Raw genomic sequence first — 19,303 nt, forward strand, 5'->3', positions numbered from 1 at the left:
GTGCAATTTATTATTTGTTATTTGGCTTGACATAAAAACATCTGTTTGCCTTTGCAGTGCGTAATGTAATACTATTTTGCTTGGCACAGATAAGAAGTTTTACATAATTACAATAACATATCTAGTAACTTCCCAGTAACCACAGTGATTTATTACCTACCATGCCTTATTTCTATCAGGTAACAGACAATTAATAGATATCAATAAGCATTAATTGACTTGGATGCCATTTTCTTCCAAGTACTGAATTTTCCCTGGTTTGTAAATAGTATTATATTGATACTCTTAAATTTTTCTTTATGTTATTAATATGAATATTGTTATCTTTGCAGAATGGTCGATGTAGGGGGCCAAAGGTCAGAGAGAAGAAAATGGATACACTGCTTTGAAAATGTAACCTCGATCATGTTTCTAGTAGCGCTTAGCGAATACGATCAAGTTCTTGTGGAGTCAGACAATGAGGTAAGTGCTCTTTGGACAGTAGTGACTTATCATTTTAGTACCTGATAGAAATAAGTGACAAGAAGTAGAATGTGGGGAATGGAATGAGTTGAAGTCATTACTTTCTTTACCACTATTTCAGGATTTGGTTTTTTTTTTCAATTTATGTTTTTAGTTCTTATTACACTAGTATATTTATTTTGTAATAATACTTTGTAATAACAGTCTGTGGGGGTGGGTCCTAGGGATGGAACTCAGGTTCTCAGGCTTGGCTCCAAGCACCTCTACCCACTGAGCTATCCTACCCATCTGGATGTTTGAACTACTCATAAATGTATCTGGAACTTTTTCTGTGTCCCACTTGGCCTGCGGTCGGGACAAATCTTACCCACAGTCCGCAGCCTTTTATAAAATAATCACACAGAGGCTTAATATTAATTATAACTGCTCGGCCATTAGCTTAGGCTTATTACTGACTTAGCTCTTACACTTAAATTAACCCATAATTCTTATTTATGTTTAGCCACGTGGCTTGGTACCTTTTCTCAGTTAGACATTCTCATCTTGCTTCCTCTGTGTCTGGTTGGCGACTCCTCAGCCTTCCCCTTCCCAGAATTTTCCTTGTCTGCTTATCCTGCCTATACTTCCTGCCTGGCTACTGGCCAATCAGCATTTTATTTATCAACCAGTCAGCAACACATTCACAGCATACAGAATGATTTCACCCATCACGTAAATAACCCTGTAAAACCAACCTACAACAACACACTCAGAATGGCAAGCTTTTTCTGTCAGGAATGCAAGCAGGTCTGAGTGCTCAGATCTAATTGGAACTGTTTGATTGATACTTTTAACACTGTACAGAGGTTCTGAACATGGAAATGTCATAGAAAGGCCTAGGCTTATCACAAGACCCTATCATAGCCTTCCTTGCAGGATAGAACTGGGATTGTTGAATGAGTCACCCTGTTTCGTTTTGCTTTCATTTTGTTTAAAACATTGTTTGCCTGATGGGTGGGCATGCCGAGCCTTCACTTGGCAGATGTGAATAACTTTGTAGCTGGGTTCAAAATCAGTTCATTGTGAAGCCATGTAGTGTCTTGGTGATGTGGCCTCTCTGCTAGAGTGTTGTTTGGGCTGTTGTGTAGTGTAGTCTCTCCTAAGCAGGGGTGACTCAGGAACTGTTCTTCATACCCGTCTGGAGAGCTGGTTCTGTAGTGGGCTCTCTTCTCTACTGCAGGGAGAGTTAACAGGTGGAAACTCAGATTTGACTGTGGAGGATAATTAAGGGGTGTAGGGAGCAGCCTTCGAGCTAAAGTTCACAGCCTGTATGTCTGAATGGAGATGCCATGAATACTTCTTTCAGAGCTTGCAGGCGGAGAGACCAGTGGCATTGAGAAAAGGTAGAAAACAGAGAAGGAAGCGAGGAATCGCAGCAGCTGGTTAAACTACGATCTGGTGTGTCAAAATTTACTTTCAACACACATCTCTTTTTTTGGTAGATAAGAATTCCTGGCTTCTTGGTCTTTTTAAGATAGCTTATTTTTTTGCAAGTCTTAATATTCTCATTTCAGTTCATACCCAGTATGCAGAGATTTGCATCAGCCAACCAGCTGAGCCGAAATGCAAAGTGCCTGCAAGCATAGTAAAATACATAATTATCAGTTATCAAAATGTAAGCTGGGCAGTTGCCTTTAGAATGTTTACTGTTATAGCTCTCTGGTTCTCTTTCTTAATCTGTACCTGTGCCCATTTGTTCTATGATTCTTGGAGACTATAGTTTTAATATATTGCTTATTTTAGACAAATTGTAACATGCCTATGGTTTCACTACTATGTTGTGGGTACCAGGATATCCAAACAGTTACAAAATTGGGGGGGTGGGGTGGTAATTAACTTTTCCCTGGAGAAGCTTTTAAAAAATTATACCTTTTAAAAAAAATCAGAACAAGGCACATGAACCAACGACAGTAAGATTTTTGCTATGTAGATCCTTATTTCTTATATTCAGTTTGCTACCCACTAAAATAAATTTTACATATGTCACCTACACAGAAGATGGAAGAAATACATATGATTTCATTCCTGTGTTTACATACTAGCAAGGGTAAAATAAGTGTCTACCAGTACACATTTTATGCCCATTAAATATGTTGTATCTACAAAGGACTGCATGTTGTGATTTAATGGCAATCAGTTTGCCATTTGTAAATTAGCAAAATAGCAAGGAAGTCAATTCTCTAAATAAGTTGTCAGCTAAGTCTAGTACAACAGCCAGATCCTTTGTTTCTCTGGTCATTACAGATTCCACCTGTTGTTACAGTAGAAATCTGATTTGTTGGTTGGTTGGTTGGTTGGTTGGAATAAAAGTATATTAGTTCAGTGGCATTTTTTTATCAGACATCATCAAATTTCTACCAGTAATTTGTCATTCAGTATGTAAGTATTCATTGTAAAAGCATGGCCCAGTTCCTTTGGTTCATAAGGTGATATATTATGCCACATATTAAAATAATAAATCTGTGTCCCAGTTAGCTTTCTATTGCTATGACAAACACCATGACCAACAGCAACTTGGGGAGGAAAGGGTTTATCTCATGTTACAGTTTTTTGTCCATCATGAGAGGGAGTTGGGCAGGACCATGGAGGCTGGAGTGGAAGCAGAGACCCTGGACATGTGCTATTTTACCGACTTGTTCTCCATGGTTTGCCTAGCTTGCCCTCTGGCACCACTAAAACTACCAGCCTAGGAGTAGGGAGTGGCATCACCCACAATGAGCTATGCCTCCCACATCAGTCGTTAATCAAGAAATGCCTAGAGACCGATTTGATGAAGGCATTTTCCCAATGAGCGGAGCTTGTGTCATTTTGACAAACAGTCTGAACAAGTTGTTGTTTCCCTGTTAGAACTCAATTCTGTGAGGTTAGTCACACCCACTTTAAAGCTTTTTCTTAGGCCTTCATCAAGCCTGATTGTGGCATTCGAGCTGAACTTCAAGCATAACAAGAAAATGCTACCCATAACCAGCACCCTGAATTAGCGCACAGTCCCAGAAACATGTGTTCACATTGGAGTGATCTATTTTATTTTCAGTTGTAGTAAAACACGCAGATGTCATTGTTTCCAACTTCTTAAACCGTTAAGGTAATTCAGAACTGCAGAATTCTAGTTTCTGAAACTTCTTGTTTTGGGGTGAGACAAAACAAGTATAAAATTCCAACAGTTTGTTCTTGGTTTTAAAGTGTGATGCTCCTAACTTTAATTCAAAGCAGACTTGACTGTGCCTCCCTTGGTATATATTTGTGAGAGAAATCTGGGAGTGAATACTGATGGCCTTTTTTCCGTCCTGTGGAACGGTGGACAATGCACTGTAGATAACAAGCAGTGCAGTTTGCAATATTGTAGAGGCTCGGAAGCTGATTTGTTCAGTAAAGTACATGAAGACCTCAGTTCAAGTCCCCAGAAGCCATATAAAAAGATGGGCATGGTGGCACATACTTGTAATCCCAATTCTGGCAAGGTAGATACAGGCACATCCCTGGAGTTTGGCAAACTCCAGGCCTGTGAGAGTACCTACCTACACCCCCACACCCCACAGAAAGGTAGAGGTCACCTAGGGAATGACACCTAACCTCCACATGCACAAGTGCACATAGATACAGGGACACACAGACAAATGTCCCAGGTTATTCCTTTTGTTTGTGTTTTAGTTATTTGCAAATGTTGTGTGTTAGTCTCTATAATTTTATACAGATCTGCTTTTGTCTGTGCAGATTCTCAGCTTTCCTATTGTTTGGAGAATGAATGTCTTTCTCCTTTGTATCCAAATAAGGAAATAAGCATGGACTAGACAGACCAAGGTTGTCGTACTGCACTGATTTCTGACTCTTTTCTCGCGTATTTTCCCTGTGGTAACATACCAGCATGCAGCCAACTATTCTGCTGTAATCCTTTCATGGACACATTATTTCAGAGCCCCTAAAAGCCCAGAGCAGGAAGATAGCCAGTGTGTATCACTGTGTGTTCAAACTCGGCTGTCAGTCTTTGTTTCTCAAGCTTTCTGGTCCATGGCTGAGCATTCACACCAAGGTACCTTCTCTTCCACATTTCTTCTTAATGTGTACATCTAACTGATTGGTCATGATGAGTTATTTCTTATTTTTTTGTTTTGTTTTGTTTTTAGTATCAAGGTACTCCCCCTACACCCAACCCAGGCCTTCCTTTGATTAAGATGGCTTTCCAAGCATTGGTTCTCAGAGACATCTGTCCTTCAAGCTGAGCCTGGAATTGAGAGTTGATAAGTAAAAAGGCAGAGTAGCCATTTTTAATATAGTTGTATTCATACCTCTTTAAAAAGTGCTAAGCTGTTACCTGTGTATTATGGTAAGGATTACGGTCCTGGCCAGTATACCCTATCTGAGTTTACAACACAGAGAAAGCCCTGTCATTGCTAAGAGCATGGAAGCAAAGTGAAAATTCTCCATTCAGGGTGTTGAAATACCTCCCCTGGACCTCTGAGTTCTTATTACATTCAGAGACAATAGTGGGCAAACACAGGACTTTCCCCAACAGTTCAGACTGTCTCTATGTTCATTGGATCTTATACTCTTAAACAGGCTAGGATATACATTTGGTTTGGATATACTTATTTAGGTGCATGCATGCATGCGTGTTTGTAGCGTAGCTCTCAAGGTTTGAAACTGAAGTCTGAACATACGTTTTTTTGGTTTGTTTGGTTTTTTTCTGCTCTGAAAATTTTGAGCAGGCTTTTGGGAATTTTCTTCAGATGATAGCTTTGTGGGAAATATTGACTAAATACTGACTATCAAAAACAAAAACATCCTAATTTTAGAGGGAAGACCTATAGGAAACTTAGAAGTATTAAAAGTATGAACTTAGGTGGGCATAGCTGGTGTCTGATCACAGATTAGATTGGTTTTAACCCTTTTATTGTTTCTTAATCAGATCATAGGCTTGGTTCACTTAGCTTGATTCATGGCCTGATTAACAAGAACATTCCTGAAAGATGCTTCACTTCTGATGTCAAATCTCTGTTGGTTTTTTATTCCTTATTCATTTTCAGTCACTTGTCTATTGTGTATCCTCATTCTCCACCCCTTCAACTTCTCAGCTTTTCTGTTTCTTCATTATTGTCCTCCTCCTCCATCGCAGGTCTCCGTGCTTCTCTCGGGTTGCTTGGTTGGCTTGTTTTTCTTTTTAGGCAGAACCCAGGGCCTTACTCAAGCTAGCATTCTACCACTAAGCAGCACCTCCAGCCATTAGAAAGACGTTTCCGACCACTGTTTATATGACCTTGAACCAGAAGCCTAGACCTGTGCTAATAAGAGTATTAAACATATGCCTGTCTGCCATTTCTCAACTCATATCTTTGCTTATTTACTTGTAAAATATACACATGTATACAAACTACAAAGATCTCTGTGTAGATCAGGTGGCCTCTAGCTAACGGTGATCCCCCTGCCTCCTGAATGCTCCAGCACACCTAGCTAAGAACGTCCTTTTTATAAAGGAGGGGAAAGAACACCTTTATTTCTTGTGCTGCTGGGGTGTGCCCAGTGGTTGAGCCACCTGTCTGCCGATGCAGGTGTGGTTGTGGCTTCAGGTTCTACCCCGAGAGAGGAAATTGTTGCAGGATATGAAGCATATTTTTGTAATTTTCTTTATTCAAGAAAGTCCTTGCCCCTTCACATTGCCAGGATCATTTCATAGTCTGAGAATTCTAGTCTGAGGTTTTTTTCCTCTGTAAAGACCATATTTTTTTCCTGTGCTCTTTTGTTTGGTTGGTTGGGTTTAGTAGTTCCTGAGGAGATGTGAGGTGTAATTTTTATCTTTGGTTCCAATTAGGTAAGTTTTTCTCCCTCTTTATCTCTGATTATCTGGAATTTAAATGTAATGTGCTAGGTATAGTTATGGGGGCTAAGCATGGTCGTTTATCATACTTGAATTTTGTGCTTTTGTGTCTGACATTGATTTGAGGAAATTCCTCACTCATTATTGACATTTCTCTCTCATTTCTTCAAATATTTCTCATTCCTTTTTTTTCTTATCTCTCTGGTATTCCTCTTACATGTATATTATAATTTTTGTTGTTCCTTACTCAAGGCAAGATGACTGCTTATATAAACTATTGTCATATCACATAATGACATTTTGTCACTGAAAACTGAACATACAATATTCCAATACTATTATTAATGGTGCTGAAATTGTCACCTAGTATTTTTCTGTGTTTACAAATATACAGTAGTTATACAAATAGTTACCATGCTGTTACAGCTGCCCGTGGTCTACAGTTACATACTGGGTTTATAGTCTCAGAGCTGTGCTGTACCCCACACCATGGGTATGTAGTAGACTGTACTATCTAAGTTCATGAAAGTGCACGGTGATGTTCACACAACACAGAAATTACCTTGCAAGACAGTTCCCAAACTGCATTTCCTCCACTCTTTGTCCACATGGAAGGCTGGAGCTGGTTGAAGCTGGTTTTTCATCCTCTGTCCCAGACTGATTCGGTTCTGATAAAGCCCCAGTAGTTTTAAGTTCTGATGATTTATTTCTCAGGAACACCTGAGGTATTTTATAATTTTTCTCTGTTGTCTCCTAAACAGAGAGGTTTTCAACCCTGATTACAGGTGGTTTTTATTCAGAATTGATATACATGATGTATATTATAGATGTACATAAGTGACTAAAGATTTAATTGAATTTATTAGCAGGGATTATCTCTGAGTGAGTATCTGATTTTATGAGTTTCATTTTACACATTCACATTTATAATTGCCCATGAAAAAATATGCTGTATAGATTAACTGTGTGATTTAAATTTTTAAAATGAAATAATTTTTAGTAATCAATTAAAATATTAAATAAAAATAACTCTTTTGGGCTATTTTGAGGTTTTTCTAATTGTTTTCAACAAGAAAAGATGGAGCTACACATGAATGTGAAAATTAGTACAGTAGAGTTGAAACTTAGTCACAGTAGAAAACATTTTCCATCAGCATATTGAAATGTCTTCAAAACCGAGACACCTTAAAAATAATGTGGCTAAGGGGGCAGTAGTGGCTCACGCCTTTAATCCCAGTACTCAAGAGGCAGAGGCAGGTGGCTCTTTGAGTTCGAAGCCAGCCTGGTCTACAAAATGAGTTCCAGGACAGCCAAGACTGTTACACAAAAAAACCTTGTCTTGAAAAGACAAAAAAATAAAAATAAAAGTGGGGGTTGGAGAGACAGCTCAGCAGTTAAGAGCACTGACTGCTTTCTAGAAGACTCGGGTTCAATTTTAATCACCCGTGGTGGTCACAACTATGGTTGTCTGTAACTCTAGTCTCAGAGGGATCCAATGCTTTCTGTGGCCTTCAACAACACTGCACATATGTTGTGCACAGACATATGCAGGCAAAACAGCTGTACACATATAAATAAATGAATAAATAAAATGATGCAAACCTCAACGCCCACCCCCAGTGACACACTTCCTCCAGCAAGGCTGTATGTCATAGTCCTTCCAAACAGGCCCACTCCCTGGTGACCAGGCATTGAACATATGAGCCTGTGGGGGCCATTCTTGTTCAAACCACCACAGCTTGTGGTTTCTCAAAATGTAGGTCTTAACACATTGGAGTTGGAAACCCTTTTGGGGTTGTAAGTTCTGTGTGTTGAATCTTGAACAGTATCTGTAAGAACAGGAAATGGAGTAGATTTAAATGCAACCAAGTCTCAAGTCCCAAAGAAGATAATTCTCAGAAGAGTTACTCTTTTATGAAACTTCTGTTTCTGCTTTGGGATAGGTGGGTAGGTTGGTTGGTTGGTTAAGACAGGGTCTCATGCAACCTAGGCTAACCTCAAAGTCCTACGTAGCCAAGGATGTCCTTGAGTGGATTCCCAATCCCACCTCTACTTCCCAAGGGCCAAGAACACAGGCATACACCACTGTGCAAGTCTTATTATACATTGTGTGCATGGAGGGGGTATGTACACAAGGGTCAGGGGAAGGTGATTTGCTTGTTGCTCAGACTGTTCTCTCCTCAGTTTCAGTAAAGGGAATGGGAGTAAGAGGGAATATGCAACCATGTGAGTTACAAGTGCATCATTCAATCTCTGTTCAACGTAGTTTTAAGTGATGCTCCTTTATTTTGCTTTCTTTAAAATTAACCATGTGCTTCCTGATTAACATACACACCATGTTAATACATGCTGCAGTTTGCAACTGATCTGTGCCTTGCTTCTGCTATGGTACTGGGCTGGTGTGCCCAATGAGAACATTCAGAAATTGTCATTGAGCCATGCTAGTCCTGACTGGTAGCTTATTATATACCCCATTTCTACCATCTCCTCACTGCCTCCACATCCCTTAAATAGCTTGCTGACAAAAGGCAGCATAGAACCTAAGCACTTCCAAAATAATGCCCATCTGTGCCTCCTCTTCCTGTCATTATAGCTCTGCCCATGGAGCTGGGTTGATAATTTTTACATGCCTACCCCAAACCCACAGCTTAGACGGTATGAAGAGCTGGATTTGAGACTGCCTGTTTTATCTGTTCAGTGACTGACCTGCCAGTGCTCAGTTAGAGTCAGAGTCATTTTGCAGAGACAAACACAAGTAACCCTCTTCCTTTGTTCCATTTTAATTCAGTGTTCAGGAAAGTGACCAGAGGCCCAGGTGCAGCTGTTGTTTTCCCACGGGGGTTAGGTGGGGCTGGGAGTGCTGTTCACTTAGGTCCTTACTCTAGACTTGTCAGACCAAGGAAAACCTGAAATGTTGGAGCCTCTGGCTAAAAGATGCATGGTTTGGAATTTCAGAAGCCAGGCCACACTGAAGTAGAGCTGCTTCCATTGGGAGGGAAGGAAATGAAATACTGCTCAAGCTTGTTTGTAGACTCAAGACTAGCTCCGATTTGACTGACTCCCGTCTCTGTTATGCTTGGGATTGTTTTGGGGCAGCTAGCAGTGGCAAGTGGCACCTTTGCCTGCCTGTCCACAAACCCTCAAGGTGTTGGGCACATAATTAGTGAGCTACTGTGGTGACATATTGTGTCCCCCAATATACTGTTCACCCTAATAAAGCTTATCTGAGGATCAGAGGGAAAAGCCAGCCGCTATATTAATCATAGAAGTCAGACAGTGGTAGTACACGCCTTATTTTTTTCTTTCATTTATGTGTCAAAGGATTTTCCATTGATACATAAAGCCATTTATTGGACATGGGGGATGTGGTCAAAGAACATTGAAACAACATATCTGTGTGAAAATCAACATTATACAATGGATAAAATGATACTTAATGACGGTAATCACAAGTGTTTCTTCTTCTGAAAATTTTCTGTTTAGTTCCATGGCCCACTTTTCATGGGGCTGCTTATTTCCTTCGTGTATTGGTTTTGTTTGGTTTTTTTGTTGTTGTTGTTTGTTTGTTTTTAAGTTCCTCATACATTCTAGAAAACAATCCTGTCAGGTGAGTAGCTGTGGAACAATAAAATTTTGAGAAAAAAAAAAAAGAAAGAAAAAAAAGAATTAATACAAATGTGTAATGAATTTTATGAATTCATGAGTCAGAATAAAATCATTACTGTTGCAGGAACATAGGCTGAACTGGAAATCACAGTGTGAAGTGAAATAAACCCAGTTGAAAGAGAATGTTGTCTGCTTTTTGCACATATGTAGAATCGGGGTGTGTGTGTGTGTGTGTGTGTGTGTGTGTGTGTGTGTGTGTGTGTTTATGAGGGGGAGAGAGAGGGGAAAGGAGAGATATAAAAGTAAGAAGGAGGTCTAGGAAGAGAAGAGAGTGCGTAATAGAACTCATGAGACATGAAAATGGAAAAGAGAAAGAGGAGAGGACCAGGGATGAAACCAGCTGTTGCCTTGGGAATGGTGAGTTCATTGTCATAGCCAGATGAGTAAGAACCAAGTATGACATGCATGAAACATCTTAATGAAACCCTTTACCTCATCTTTTGAAACATGCCTTCGACTTGCAGAAACAGGACATGGTCAGAAAAGGAAAAAAGTAACAGCAGTTTAGATTTAGGTTTAGCTATTGTTTTTTACACATCATGGGAGAAAAAAGGACATTGCCTGCATGGATGTTTATGCATCATGTGAGTGCAGTCCCTCCAGAGGCCAGAGAAGGGTTTGGGTCCCGTGGAACTGGAGTTATAGATGATTATGAGCTATTATATTGGCACTGGGGATCAAATGCAGGTTCTCTGCAAGAACAGCCAGTGCTCTTAGCCACTGAGCTATCTCTCTCTCCAGCAGCATTGTACTCTTAACTTCAGAAAAAATATATTTGTGAAAAAAGAGTAGGTAAGTGTATACCTGCCTGTAGGGACTTCACAGCAAATGGAGAGACAAAACTCACCCTTGTTTCTTTAAATACATTTTTGGTTTGAGGTGCTTAGGGATTGAACCCAGGGACTTACATGTGTTCTAGGAGTGATCAGCAATGTAAGCGCTCTCAGCTTTGGTAAAGGGTCTCAGTGGTGCCTTAGTGCTAGGATCACAGGTATGCACAACCAAGGCTGACTGGTGAAATTTTAAATGGTGATATGAATGGCTTCACCTTCTCATGTTATGTCTTTTTTTTTTTTTTTATAGAACTTACAAAATGCAACAGAAAATCATGTTTGAAACAATGTAGAATGCCTTTATTCATTACATCCCTGATTATTGTGATGTGAACCAACAAAACATATAGTGTATGAACATTACCAAAGTATGAATTAACCAACATATAGCCAAAGTTAATGAATCAATCAATACACATGCCCCAAAAACACTACACTCAGGCAAAGGAAAATATTAAAACATAACTAAAGAAATTAATCAATCTTAATATTAGAAATGGGTCTGAGTATTACAACCCACAGCTCCAGAGAAGCTGGAAAACAATGGAGGATGAGAACATGAGGGAACAGGATGGTTGAGCTGGGGGAGGGACCGAGTGGAAAAGAAATGAAAGAGATATCTTGATAGAGGGAGACATTATGAGATAAGGGAGAAACCTGGTGCTAGGGAATTTCCTAGGAATCCGCAAGGACAACCCCAGCTTAGACTACTAGCAATAGTGGAGAGGGTGCCTGAGCTGGCCTACTCCAGTAATCAGATTGGTGAATACCCTAACTGTCATCATAGATCCTTCATCCAGTAACTGATGGAAGCAGATGTAGAGATCCACAACTGTTGTACCCATTTGACAAACCCCCCAGAGACCATCAAGGAGCTGGTTTCTGATACAAGCACATAGGGTCCTTTTATTCAGGTTCAACCTGGGCCACCACACAGCAGATGGAAGGAAATGTGGCAGTGGTCATGAACCTAGGTGTAGAGAGTTTGTATAGGGAGAAACCACAAGCCAGGAATTGGCAATTTGGGATTGGGGAAAGGGGATTTTCTGAAACTATTGGTGTAGATGTTAGTTATTTTGGTGCTCTTACCCTGCGAGAAAACGTCCCGAACACGACAAGACCACAGAAGAGTTTTTATTGAGAAAGGATAGAGGGAAATGTGACAGGCCTGCGTGAAACACACAGGTGGTTAAGGGGACAAGAAGATGGTCATGCAAGATGGCGCCGGCATTATAAAGGGTGGGCCGCTCATGCATATAGGAACTCGAGTACACGCCTTTTATCCTAGCATTCTGGTGGCAGAGATCCATCCAGATCTCTGTGAGTTCAAGGCCACACTGGGGAACAGAGCCAGGCATGGTGACACATGCCTTTAATCCCAGCATAACCATAGAGGTCTGGAGGTCTGTACAGACAGACAGGAAGTGATGTAGCTGGGCAGAGAAAGGAAGTGGGATACAGAACAGAAAGGCATATAGGTGTGAGTATAGAGGGATTAGGTCTTTTTGGCTGAGGATTTCCAAGAGGTAAGAATGTGGCTGGCTTCTTTCTGTTTTTCTGATCTCTCAGTTTTTACCCCAATATCTGGCTATGAGTTTTTAATTAATAAGACCTTTTAAGATGCATGTTACAAACTATCGTGTAACTGGATAAATCATTCTTTTAGCTGTTAGCCATTAAACAAGTCCCTGTCATTAGATGCTGTCTCTTCATTCAACCAATGAAGGCCTTCTTAAAAAGCTAAAGCTAAGTTCTAAAGCTAAACCTTGTTTGAAAATCACACAGAAACTTTAAGCCCTTGGCTTAATTTTAAGTTCTTAATATTCAGACCATACACCACATTCTAAAACTAACATGGATGTCTTAACGTTTGCTGTGGCTGCTTAGTCTCCTTCAGTGGTGGGCATCTTTATGAGCAAAAGTGGGCACTTCTTGGTGTTTAATAAAACCTAGACACACTGCCCCCTCAGATAGGACCCTGTCTGTCTAGCTTTTATTCTGACAAGGATAGTTCTTCGTGGAGTTGCTATAACCTGTATTCTCTTTCAGTGACTCTTGGAGTAGGGTAGGGTCAGGCACCTTTTCTGGGCTTCCCGCCTGGAACATATATACTCCACAGGTGCAGAGTGGAGTTAGCTGTCGGAGTTTCCTCTTTCTAGTACATGACCTCCACTCCCACCCTTTCTAGCATGTTTGGCAGGTACATTGTTGAACTGTTCAGTCTCAATGCTAGTCCGACAGAACTCAAGGAGTAGAAGGTTGGTTCCTCTCTGGAGCATGGGTCCTGGGCACATATCACTGACAGGAAGGAGGCACCCATGGCTGGTATTTTCATTGCTGTTGCTGTAAGCAGGAAATCCACTGAAGGTTTACCATCCAGTCAGAAACTCCACTCAGAACTTCACTAGACTAATTAAGTATATTTTGCCAAGTCTTTATGATGCCAGTAGCAGCCTAAGACCCGCTGGTCACCAAAGATACAAGGCCTCAAGATGATCCTTTGGCTTACCGCTGTCAAAGCAGTTTAAAAGCTGAAGGAGAACCTGTAGAACAAGTACCTAGCCTGCAAGTCTATAGATCAGCTTCTTCAGAAGACTTTACTCAGAATAAAAGGATGCCTCCCAGAAACAGCGTTCTGTTGGTTTAAGGGCCATCTGTGTTAGCTGGTGGCTGTGGCACAGCGAAACTAAAGGTGTCACACTGCTGGTGGCAGCAGAGCAAAGCCTCTGTCACTGTGGCTGCAGGTCCCAAGCCCTGTGTAGGTTCCACAAGCTGTTGTTGGGTAACAGGCCAAGGGGAAGACTTTCCTGGCATTGAGTTGAGCATGGTTGTAAGAAGGCTCTAGGGCTTCCTATTTGTCTAGCGTTGGCCATGGTCCAGGCATTGGGAGCATGTATATGGATCTCCTAGCATGGGGTTGTTTCACAGTAGAGAAGTTTGAGCCTTGAAGACCTTAGGGCTTTCCTTAATTATTCAGTGTTTATTTTCCATTAACAATGCAGAAAAAGTGCCTCAAATTCTAAAGAGGCAGTTGTAAGCAGTAGTTACTTCATAAATGGAAAACCCCGGATCAGCTACCATCTACTGTTCGGGCCTGTTTATTCAGCCATATTTAGGTTATAGTTAAGGTTCACTCTGTAACTAAACACATGAAATACTCAGAAAGGACGGTCAGTGGCACATCATTGATGTTACATAAATGATTATTACAATGTGATGATAATCATTCCTGATCCATGAAGATAAAAACATAGTCTCCTTTAAAAGTTTGCTATTTATCCAGAGCCCAAGCACAAAAGCTCCATGGTCAAAGCATTAATACTCAATGAATTCCCCATATGCAGGAATTCTCTGGAAGGTCCCATGCAAGAGGGCAGATGGTAGTGCGTGGGCTGTATGACTTCAAGATTTAACTATCTTGATCAAGTATTAGGCTAGGCTAAAATAGAAATGAAAACAGACCACTTTAACATAGAAATTGTTCCTACACTTTTAGGCAACTTTGTCATTGCCTAAAACAGGAAAGAAGTACTTCTCTTAATGTCAGTATTCTCATCCCATTTTACCGGGCTGTACTACAAGCCTCGTGGAGAAATCTAAAAAATAAGTTTTGAGCATTTAACTTTATATAAGATGCAGGAGAACAGAGAGCATTTGGAAAAGGAAGGCATTGGGAAGTATTTATAACAAAATGGCTGTGTTACTCTTGGTTGATGAACAGGCCTTTTGTAGACTCTCAGAGGGATTCCATGAGTAACTTGCAGCACATAGTAGCAAAGTGCACTTGCTGGAAGCAGTAATTCTTTTCAAGAGTATTGTGTCTCCCTGTGTGTGACATCTCCAGGTGCTACACTTGTACTGCTACTGATGGCCACAGAGCAATTTATAACCACCCTGGCATCTGAACCCCTTAGCACCCACAGCCACAGCCACAGCCACTAGGCTGGGCATTTGTTTGGTGACATATTATGTCTCCCAATATACTATGCAACCTAATAAAGCTCATCTGAGGAGCCGAGGGAAAAGCCAGCCGCTATATTAAACATAGAAGTCAGGCAATGGTAGTACACACCTGTAGTTGGAGATCTTTTGTAGTTGGAAATCTTCTTTCCAGGTGCCACCAAGTCCCCGTGGTCCCACAACCCAAGTATAAAATAATCACTCAGACACTTATATTACTTATAAACTGTATGGGCATGGCAGGCTTCTTGCTATCTACTTCTATCTTAAATTAACCCATTTCTGTTAGTCTGTAAGTTGCCATGTGGCTCGTGGCTTACCAGTACCTTACATTTTTCTTGTCATGGCAGCGGCTGGCGGTGTCTCCCCCCAGCCTTCCACCTCCCAGAATTCTTCTCTCTCTTGTCCCGCCTATACTTCCTGCCTGGCCACTGGCCAAACAGCATTTATTTATACAGAGTGATATCCACAGCACTTCCCCTTTTCTTTTTTTTTAAAAAAAGGAAGGTTTTAACTTTTACATAGTAAAATTACATATAACAAAACAATTATCACACAAAAATTATAGTTACAATATCTAGTCTATTTGTTTTGGCAAAATTAAACAAAATATTTTATCCTATATTTATGAGTTTAGGGTTTTATATCTAACTTATCTTTTATCATAACTAAGGAAAATTATACTTATCTAGTCTTCAACTACATCAAAGACCTCAGAAGGATATAATACTACCTGAGAACTGGGAGAAGGATGCAAGCAACTTTCGGGAGTCTTGTAGGGTAGACAGAGACAGCTGGCAGCCTGGACAGTCACCTAATGTTCCTTTGTAAAGTTGGGTCATCTGTCTTCAGCCCATAGGGCTAGAGTCTCTTGGTCACTTTTTTCAGTGTCCTATAGAATGTCTGGCAGTTTCCTCTGCAGAGCAGGAACCTGAAGGACCATTTTGTCAAACGAAGTTCGGTGGTCACCTTTCTATGGGTCCTGCATGTCCAGTTGATCAAGCAGTCCAGGCAAGAACAGTTTCTTACCCAAATGGCTATTTTTGCCAAGGTGAAGATAAACTCCATATGAAGTGTCTTCAATGCCCATCCTCCTCTCTGAAGTAAATCGGTGCTGCCAGGAGCAGACATGTCTCACTGTCCAGAAAGTCTAAATTTTTAAAAAATATTTTAAATGCCATATTCTGTAGGTCTTTGAAGTATTTGAAGATTACCTATCTATCTGAAATATATCTACGTATACCTAGAAGACTTAACTAACATGGCTATGAGTATGGGTATCATAGATGACTAAATTATTAATCTATTTTTTATTATCCATTACAATTTTAAATGAGCTGTACAAACATAATACCTTAAACAATAGTAGAAATATACACACAGTATAACAAAATTAACTTTAAGTTTATATCAATAGACTAAAATCTATACCAATGTAAAACATTTTAAACAAGTTGTTGCTCTTTAGAAGTAAGTTCATTAATCTACCTTTTCATCCTATTATATCTATATCATATGTCCTTTTTTTTTCTTTAGAAAGATCATATTAATAATCAACCTGATTTAAATAAAAATACTGGTTTTTCTCGGCCCCACATCAGAGGGCTCTTCTGATTTGGGACACAAGAATCTTTTAACAATATGTTTGGGTTTAGAGAAGGAGTGAGCCAATTCCATCTCCAAAGCCAGCTTGATAATTTTGGGAATGTGGGCGTAGTTTCTCTTACTACTTCCTGCTGGAGGGGGCCGCTGTATCTTATGGGAACACAAAAAAAATTTTAGGATTATGGAGTAGTCCATGAGGGTAAACCTCTGAGCCTTGAAACTGTTCTGGATGTTGGATCATCTGGGCCATGGTGTCATCGGAGATCTTTCAGGTGGTCTTGGCTGACCAAACCTGATGTATCTTAATCTGGAACAAATCCACAGCCTCTGGCTTTCTGTGGAAACAAAAGCAGAGACTCTTTTCCAAAGCAACATACCCTTATATCCAAATTTTGAAGTCAAGGTACCTTTAAAATTCACGTATTTGTTTAACTCAACAGCTTTTATGATCAAATCTTTTTTCTGCAGTTAAAAATCCCAAAGACAAGACAAACCAGATTCTCTGTGTAATATCCACTGTGGCTGCTGGCTTCACCCAACTCAGCTTTCCAACATGGCGGTGGTACAGTTTACTGCTCTGGGTCTGGAGCCATGTGTACCATCAACTATCAGAAGCAGTTCCATCAAAGCAGCACATAGCCCAGAAACATTTTTTTTTTTAAACTAGCAAAGGCTAAATCCACCATGCAGCAGAGTAAAGTGCCGCTTGTAGATTCCTCATTCCCACCACACTGTAGGTCTTTGAAGTATTTGAACTATAGTAGCTCAACCGGCAGGCTGCTGCTAACTTGAGAGAGACAACTAGGAAGCTGTTTTTGGCTCTGTTTTAGAATCTTTTTTCTCAGGTTTTAGGTGGAAACTCTTGCCAACACGTTGGGCACCATAATCGCTCAGATGCTTATATTACTTATAAACTGTATGGCCGTGGCAGGCTTCTTGCTATCTACTTCTATCTTAAATTAACCCATTTCTGTTAGTCTATAAGTTGCCACATGGCTCGTGGCTTACCAGTACCTTACATCTTCCTTGTCCTGGCCGTGGTTGGCAGTGTCTCTCCATCCAGCCTTCCACTTCCCAGAATTCTCTTCTCTCTTGTCCCGCCTATACTTCCTGCCTGGCCACTGGCCAAACAGCATTTTATTTATACAGAGCGATATCCACAGCACATGCCTTTCTTTTATCCTAGCGTTCAGGAGGCAGAGATCCACCTTGATCTCTGAGTTCAAGGCCACACTGGGGAGCAGAATCAGGCATGGTGACACATGCCTTTAATCCCAGCACTAACAATAGAGGTCTGGAGGTCTGTACAGACAGACAGGACATGATGTAGCTGGGTGGAGAGAGGAAGTGAGATACAGAACAGAAAGGCATATAAGGTGTGGATATACAAGAAGTAGGTCTCTTTGGCTGAGAATTTCCAAGTGATAAGAATGTGACTGGCTTTTTTTTTTTTCCCCTCTGCTTTTCTGATCTCTCAGTTTTTACCCCAATATCTGGCTCTGAGTTTTTAATTAATAAGACCTTTTAAGATTCATCTTATCCATTTGCATAAGAAATAAGCACATTTCTCTTATCTAGGTCAGACTCAAAGGAAAGCAGACCTCACCCCACACACTGTGTTCATTATTAGTTAAAATCCACAAGGGACAAAGGTGTTATTTATTTTCTCCTGGCTTCTTACAAGTAGACATACCCCTTTGAGGGCACCTCAGTAGTTACCAAGAGCAGTCCACTCTTTTGAGTTCTGTGTTTTATAAACTAATGATATATGTGAGTTAGAAAACACTGAGACAAGCAGGTGAGGGTTACATAAAAGAGCTGTAAGGGAACAAGGACATACTTTCTTCTTCAGCAGGAGCTTTGGATATAAGATGGCACCCAACCTCAGCCTCTGGCTTCTATTCACATATGCACATACCTCATACAAGCACATACACACATACACAAGTTTAGAAAAAGGCGTACTTTAGAAACTCCTACATTACACTGATAAGTATCTTTACAGTTCTCACAAATGAAATTTACTCTTTTGTCCACTTTGAAGTGTAGTATGTTGTTCAGAAGTACTGTTAACTGTGCAGGTGTTACCACCACAGTCTAGAACTTCTTCATTTTCCCAAACTGAATCCCCACAAGCATAACCAATAAATTCACATTTCCTCTTTATGAAGGTAACTCTTGGGTTTCTCTGAAAATGGAATCATGCAGTATTGCTTTTCTGACTAGCTTATTTTACTTTACAGTTTGTTCACGATTCATGATGTACTGTATGCCCATGTACATCTCACTTCTGTTTGAAATTTTTGAGTCTTAGTCCATGTGTGAATGCATCAGTTTTCTTCATCTGCCAGTGGGAACTTAAGTGGCTCCTACTTTGAGCTCAGTTGACTTTTGAGTTCAATTTAAAGTTCTTTTCAGATGCAAGAGTAGAACTCCTGGATCTATGTAGTAATTCTGGTTTTGATTTATTAAAAAACTACTATAATGTCTCCATCGCAACTGTATCATTTTTATGTTCCACTGGTATGAATCTTCACCTTCTTCTACATTCTTGCCACCCCTTACTAGTTACTGGTTTCTTTCATTTTTTTTTTTTTTTTAATGATAGCCATCATTAATGAGTGAGAAATTGTATCATGTTATGATTTGCTCTTGAATTTCTCTGGTCAGTTAGTTATATTGAGCATTTTATGGGCTTGTGCAAGTTCTTTGCGCCCCCCCCCCCTTTTTTTTTTTTTTTTTTTGGTTTTTCAAGACAGGGTTTCCCTGTGTAGCTTTGCACCTTTCCTGGAACTCACTTGGTAGCCCAGGCTGGCCTCAAACTCACAGAGATCTGCCTGACTCTGCCTCCTGAGTGCTGGGATTAAAGGCGTGCACCAGTACCACCCGGCACCCATTTTTAATTAGGTAGGTTTGTTGTTGTTGT

At 40.3% G+C, this 19,303-nt stretch overlaps 1 protein-coding gene across 1 annotated transcript in view; it reads left to right on the forward strand.

Annotated features, from left to right (window-relative positions):
- LOC118596111 (guanine nucleotide-binding protein G(q) subunit alpha) overlaps window positions 1-19,303 on the forward strand; it is a 260,430-nt gene that overhangs the window by 212,580 nt on the left and 28,547 nt on the right. Inside the window, exon 5 of the mRNA XM_036206854.1 lies at window positions 333-462. Within this exon, the coding sequence (XP_036062747.1) occupies window positions 333-462 (130 nt within the window). The remainder of the gene's footprint in view (window positions 1-332; window positions 463-19,303) is intronic.

The sequence above is a fragment of the Onychomys torridus genome, chromosome 1 (assembly GCF_903995425.1).
Source record: "Onychomys torridus chromosome 1, mOncTor1.1, whole genome shotgun sequence".
NCBI lineage: Eukaryota > Metazoa > Chordata > Mammalia > Rodentia > Cricetidae > Onychomys > Onychomys torridus.